Below are 6,000 nucleotides of genomic sequence, written 5' to 3'. Positions count from 1 at the left end.
TTGCTTCCAGAGCTCCCTAGATATTCTGTAAAGAAGATAGGTGTGGGTAAGGACAACTATAAGGAACATTTTAGTGTGTTCCTGACAGTCAGGACACAGACACAATTCAGTTCTAGAACTGAAGGGTGGTCAGTGTGGCTATGGATGCTTCCACAAACTTTGGCTTCTAAGTCAAATGTATGGCTTCTAGGACTTCCAGTACCTTGTAGGGGGCCTAAAAGAAAGCTAGGGCTTGGAGTGATAGGACAAGAGTGAATGGACAGAAGATCAACGAAGGAAGATTTAGACTGGCTGTTAGGAAGAAATTCTTTACCCTAAGGGGGGTGAGGCACTGAAAAAGGTAGCTCAGGAGGTTGTTGATATCCCTCCCTGGAGGCATTCAATGCCAGGTTGGGTAAGGCCTTGAGAAATCTGGTGTAGTGGAAAGTGTCCCTGCCCATGACAGGGGATTTGGAACTCGATAATCATTAAGGTCTCTTCCAACTCAAACTATTCTCTTTAACTGTGATTCTACAGATCCATGGACACACATTGATAGGGAACACAGAGACTGTCTCCGAGCAGAGCCACCTTTAATTTCGTGACCTGCTTACAGCCCGCTCTAATTCTGAGACAGCCCTTCGCTGGTCTCCCGGGGCTTTGGCAAAGGCAGCAAGCGCCACATCACCTCGGGAGCCTTAGCCTGCCACCTTAATGACAGCCTTCACGTCCCCCGCGGTGGGTGGGCACCACCACTGCTTTTAGAGAAGCCGTGCTCTCATGGATGCCAGCCATGCCCAGAGCGGGAATCCCAACTCAGAACCCTGCAGGTGACAGTCCCCTCCCTGCTGCCCCCGGGTCGCGCAGCCCCTCTGACAGGGCTGCCCGCGAGTATCAGCGGTTCCTCGGAAGTTCCGGCACACGCCGGGTCCAAGATCCCCTGACTCTACTCAGAGCCCACCTCTGGGAACTCTCATCTCATGCGGGCTCAGGATGGGTCCGCACCTTCCCGAACCCCTATGCCCGACGCTGCCTTTCGGCTGCCCGGTGCTCGCAGAAGCCAGGCTGGGAGGTGCCGCGGAACGCGGTCCCTGGCACCGCGGCGGGGACTGGGCAGCGCCGCATGTCTTTCACGGAGGGTCTGCTAGCGGCAGAGTCAGCAACGGGGCACAACAGCAGCGAAGTTTAACGACGGGGCCAAGCCTCGGCATCCGCTGCCAGGGGCCCAGCCACGAATTGCTGCGTCCCGCGGGGCAGGGCAGGGCACGGCCCGTCCGGATGAAGGGGCTGCGCCGACCGGCATCAGGGAGCGCGGACCGGCACAAGGAGCCAACGGTTACCGCTCCGAGGCATGAGCTGCAGGCCGGTCCCAATCTGCGGGTCTGCTCGACTCCCCCTCTGCCACCAGCCGTTCACTGCCTCGGCAGGGCCTCGGACAGCGCTCGGAGGAAGCGCGGCGGCGGTGGGACGGGAGAGGCGCCAGAGGCCGACGGGGTCCAAGGAAAGGGCGGCACAGAGCAGTGGGGGATAGCCGTCAACCACACCGGACCGCGGGGAACGGCGCCCCCGGCCCCGCTGGAGGCGGTGGCGGCGGGCGGGGCGGGGGGCGGGCCGGACCGGGCCGTACCAACAGCCCCCGGGGGAGGCTGTACGGCCCCCGCCCGCCCGCGTCCCTCTGCTCCCGCGCTACCGACGAGACCCCCGACTCTGCGCGGCAGCGGCTCTGTAGTCCTAGGAGCGGCCCGAGAGCGGCGGCGACAAGGCGACTTGTACCGAAGGCAGTGAAAAGCGGGGCCGGGGGCGAGGGTCGGGGCAGACGCGCACGGCACACGCCTCACTCCCCCTCCCCGCGGCGCGGTGGTGCAGCCCGCCCGGAGGAGGCGGGAGCGGCGGGCAGCGCCTCCCTGCTCGGTGACACACGCCCGGTGCGGAGAGGTGGCGGCTGGTCGGGCAGCGGCAGCGGGCGGGCGTCGTAGCGGCGGCGGTTGGGAGCCTAGCCCGGAGGATGGCAGAAGCCGGAGCTGCTGCGGAGGCCACGGCCGGTTTTCTCTCTTCGCCAGCTCCTCCCGCTTCCCGAGAACTTTCTCCCGTGGCCAGCAGCGGTGCCTTCTCCCGGTGGCGGCGGCTCCGGGTGCGCTCGGCGGTGTCCCCCGGGCCGCGGTTGGGGCTGCTGGCGCTGGTTCTCTGCCGCTTTTGCTGCGGTGAGTGAAACTTTCCCGCGGGCGGGGCAGGGTGAGGGGCGAGCGCAGGAGGAGGAGCAAAGCCGAAGCCGGGCCCCGGCAGCTTCGGGCGGCTCGGCCAAGTTGGGGGAAAGTTTGGGCGGCCAGCAGGGCGGGGTGGCGGTTCTGTGTCGCCAGCAGCGGGGGCGGCTGGGCCGGAGCCGGAGCCACGGGAGCGATTCGGGAGGATGGGACTCGAGCCGGAGCCCGTAGTGCCGGGGAGACCTTCGGCGCTTTCTGCTCTCTCTAGAAACAGCCCGCTCCCAGCGCTCTCCGCACCCGGGGCTCGCCGAAGGTGAGGGAGCGAACGTTGGGCGACCCGGAGGCCGCGGCGGGGTGGGGAGGGCCGTGGCGCCGGCGCTGGGCTTGCTCGCTGCGGCGGGACCGTTACTCGCTGTGGGCCGCCCCGCGGGCGCCTCCGCCAAGTTCCTGCGGCTGCCGGGCCCGCGCCCCGGCTGGGGAAGCTCATCCGGGGCTGGGGCTTCCCCTCGCGGGCGGCCGCTCCGTCCCGAGCGACGGATCCTCGACTGTGTGCAGAGATGCTTGGCCGCGGCGGGGCTGCGTGCGCCCGGGGTGCTTCCCGGGCAGTAGCGGTGGGTTGCTTGGCTCGCATCGCTGCTCCTCAACTGGGCTGAGGTCGGCGCAGATTGCTGCAGGCTTGCGGGGTTAGGTCGCTTCTCTCTTCTGCTCCGCACCACCCTCATCTCCAGCAGCCACTGTTGGGGGCACCACGGGCCCCCCGTAGGGCTGGAAACAACCGGCACCCCCCCGATTTCGTAAAGCGAGGAAGCACCTAGTAGCTGCAAACTAAATCCGAGCAGCCTTTATTGTCCTGCTTTGCGCCGCATGCGGTGCAGTGCGTTTGGTGGCTGGAGTTCTCACAGCAGGGGAAGATGAGGAGCAAAGTGGACTTGGGCAGGAGCACATCAGCAGTAACCCTTCTGCCGTTGTGTTCCCGACGCAGCGCTGAGCAGTTGGCAGGGAGGTTGTATTGTAGGACACACCGTGTCCTTTCCCTCCTAAAGGAAGGATGCACAAGTTGGAGGAAGTAGTCTCAGGAGGCTGGTGTGATAAAAATACCGAGGAACTTGTAAGGCACCATAAAGCAGTTGTATGGAGTCTGAGAAAAGGCTCTTTCAGGGAGTTGAGGCAGAGCCACTGTAAGATTGTGCTCCTGCATGGAGTAGTCTCCCCCCTCTGGCAATGATGTAGCTCTCAGAAAAGAAGATCATTACTAATATCTGCTTAAACACAGGCATTTGCTGCAGGAGAGCTCTGTAGATTGCTGATGTTCTGCCTCTCCCTAAATAAAGGCAGCTATGGGAAGGACAGAAGAGTGGGTCTTGATGCGCAGAGGGTTTAATTTGAAGAAGGAAGAGCGTTCACTGCCAATTCTTTTGCTTACATAAATTTTGTGAAGAGGACAGATTTGATCCTGGTCGGGCTGGGTAGCAACTGCCAGCTCTATTGTAACAGGAGCTTTGCAGGACCAGGTGCCTGTCTCCTTAGTCAAACGTTGCTGAAGTGCTTCCTTAGGTGAACTAAATTAAATGTTAGTGAAGCAGCCTAAAAGTTGAATTGTTTCTGTAGAAATATTCCTGTGTTACACAGAGTATGCCATGGCTATAGGATTAAATCTCTGCATTGATGGCTTGCTTGTTTTTCTAATCTATCATCAGGTATTAAGTTGCTGCTAAAGTAGCTGAAACAACATTAATCACCTTTCTGTATGTGCTTTGGAGGTACTCATTGTAAGAAGTATTAAAAACCTATTTGTCTTCCTTTTTACAGTAACAAGCAACATTTTCTTTCCCCACATGTAAAACTTTAGAGCTCTCGGTTGATGATAAACAACTATACAGTATTTGGCTTTGTTGTAAATCGACTTTTTCAATATTAAGGTGCAACATTCCAAAGCCTTCAGGTTTGAAGACTTAATTTCCATAGGGGTGGGTTGCAGGCTATTCTCCTCCTTTTCTGAGGGTGATTTCTACTCTTTTGTGATGAAAAAGGTGAAGTTTCAGGCTTGATATCACATTTGCATGTAAAAATACCATAGCAAAGTTAAGATAACATTAACAATGAACTCGAGAAACACCTGTGTCAGGCAATTTTAGCTTTGAGGAGTGTAATTGGGATGTCAGTCTTCCCAGATTCCTTTTGGCAGATAGGAATTTGACTGCTAACACTTTAGAATATTTGCCCCAAATGGGAATGTCGTGTTGAAACGATGCTTTTTTTTTCATCCCAAAACTTGGAAGTATAATCAGTAGCTAAAAGAAGAAATTGAAAAGACTATTATAACTTTTGGAGTGTGAGGTATGGAGCAGGGGCAGATACTTTTTCATCAGTTTGTTTTTTTTTTTTAAGATTACTTTTGTCCCTGAGTTTTGCCATAGTCGTTTTTATTCTTTCTGTGAGTCACAGCGGAGTGTGAAGGAAAAACAATGTGATGATTGTGGCTTTTTTTAAAAGGCTTCAGATGAGCCCATGTGACAGAGGGAAGAGAAGGTACAGGAATACCTCCTATAGTATTAAAAACGTTGGAGAGAAGGATATGCTGGTGAGCTCGGTTGTAGGTAGGGCAGTGTATGAAACTTCCCTGTGAAGAGACAGAGCAACTGTGCTGGTAGAAATAACAGTAACCTCAAACAGAGTTAGAGGTAAATCTGGATTGTTTGGTAAATAGCCAGAAAACTGAAGCCAAATATTTGTCAAGCCAGTCCTCAGGGTAATTCAGTGTAATAATAGGTGTGCTGTTGGAGCAGTTTTTTGTTGTGGTAGGTCTGTCGCATTCATGTTCACTGTTAGACAGGGGTGCTCCTGTAAAGTAAACATAAAATAACAACCTAGATCCTAACATTTTAATAAGATAGATCACATAGGCTTATAGTTCTTGGTTGCTATTGAAATATTAGACAAAACGATTTCAGATTGTAGCATTGCATGGAAATCATGCAAGTTGAAGCTGCTCTGAAAGGAGTGGTTATAAAACTCACAGGGACAAACTTGCAACAGGTTATAGTAATCACACGTTTTGGGAGGAATGAAAAGCAAGGATGCCAACTAAGATCTTGGGTTATGGTGTGCCAGTATTGCTGTATTCCCAAGAATGAAGTGTAATGGTATGTGACTTGGTAAGATCTGAATGCTCTTGAGTGTTTTAAAAGAATTGTGGTGATTGCTTAAAGAATTGTGATGGTCATTTGAGCACTTGTGCTCCATAAAGGTTGAACACTTTATTGATTTTAAGCAATGTGTTTGTCCCTTGCCTCCTTAAATTACTTAATTTTGTCACAGAGTGTGAAGATTGATATTGAACAAAAGGAGGCTCTAGCAGGATCTATTTCTTGTAAGATTCCAGAGTCAAATATCCTCTTTAGAAATATGGCCAAATATAGCTTATGCTCTTTCTGATCCCCTGATACTGGATAGCATTTGTTCTGTAGCAAGAGAAGCAAAAATGTATTGCCTTTAGAGAGCATCTGTGTCAGCTTATTGCCTGTCAGGTGCTGGGAATGGAGCTTTTAATGTATGCAAAATCACAAGTAAATACATCTGCTGGGAAAAGGGAAAAAGGAATTGAGGGTGTGCTCTCTCAGTAAACAGCGTGTGGGGCTGGTAAGAGTAGCATTTGTGGAGCTGGAAGAACAACTCAGTACAAGCTTTAGAATCCAAAGTCTAAATCGATTTTTAGAAACAAAACCAGTAGTGAGTGGAAATGGAGTAAGAGAAATGTAAAAACTGGTGTACAAACTACTAGGAGATAACCTTGCTAAGGTCCAACTAATTGTAGTCCTGT

The 6,000-nt window shown here is 53.3% G+C and overlaps 1 protein-coding gene across 1 annotated transcript in view; it reads left to right on the top strand.

Annotated features, from left to right (window-relative positions):
• The first annotated feature begins 1,675 nt into the window (after positions 1–1,675).
• Positions 1,676–6,000, top strand: part of LOC135175250 (nectin-3-like) — a 38,896-nt gene continuing 34,571 nt past the window's right edge. The window contains exon 1 of the mRNA XM_064143120.1: positions 1,676–2,180. Within this exon, the coding sequence (XP_063999190.1) occupies positions 1,985–2,180 (196 nt within the window). The 5' untranslated portion in view covers positions 1,676–1,984. The remainder of the gene's footprint in view (positions 2,181–6,000) is intronic.

The sequence above is a fragment of the Pogoniulus pusillus genome, chromosome 5 (genome assembly GCF_015220805.1).
Source record: "Pogoniulus pusillus isolate bPogPus1 chromosome 5, bPogPus1.pri, whole genome shotgun sequence".
In the NCBI taxonomy this organism is placed as follows: Eukaryota; Metazoa; Chordata; class Aves; order Piciformes; family Lybiidae; genus Pogoniulus; species Pogoniulus pusillus.
The sequence above is the reverse complement of the archived record's forward strand: the minus strand, read 5'-3'. Positions and strand labels throughout refer to the sequence as shown.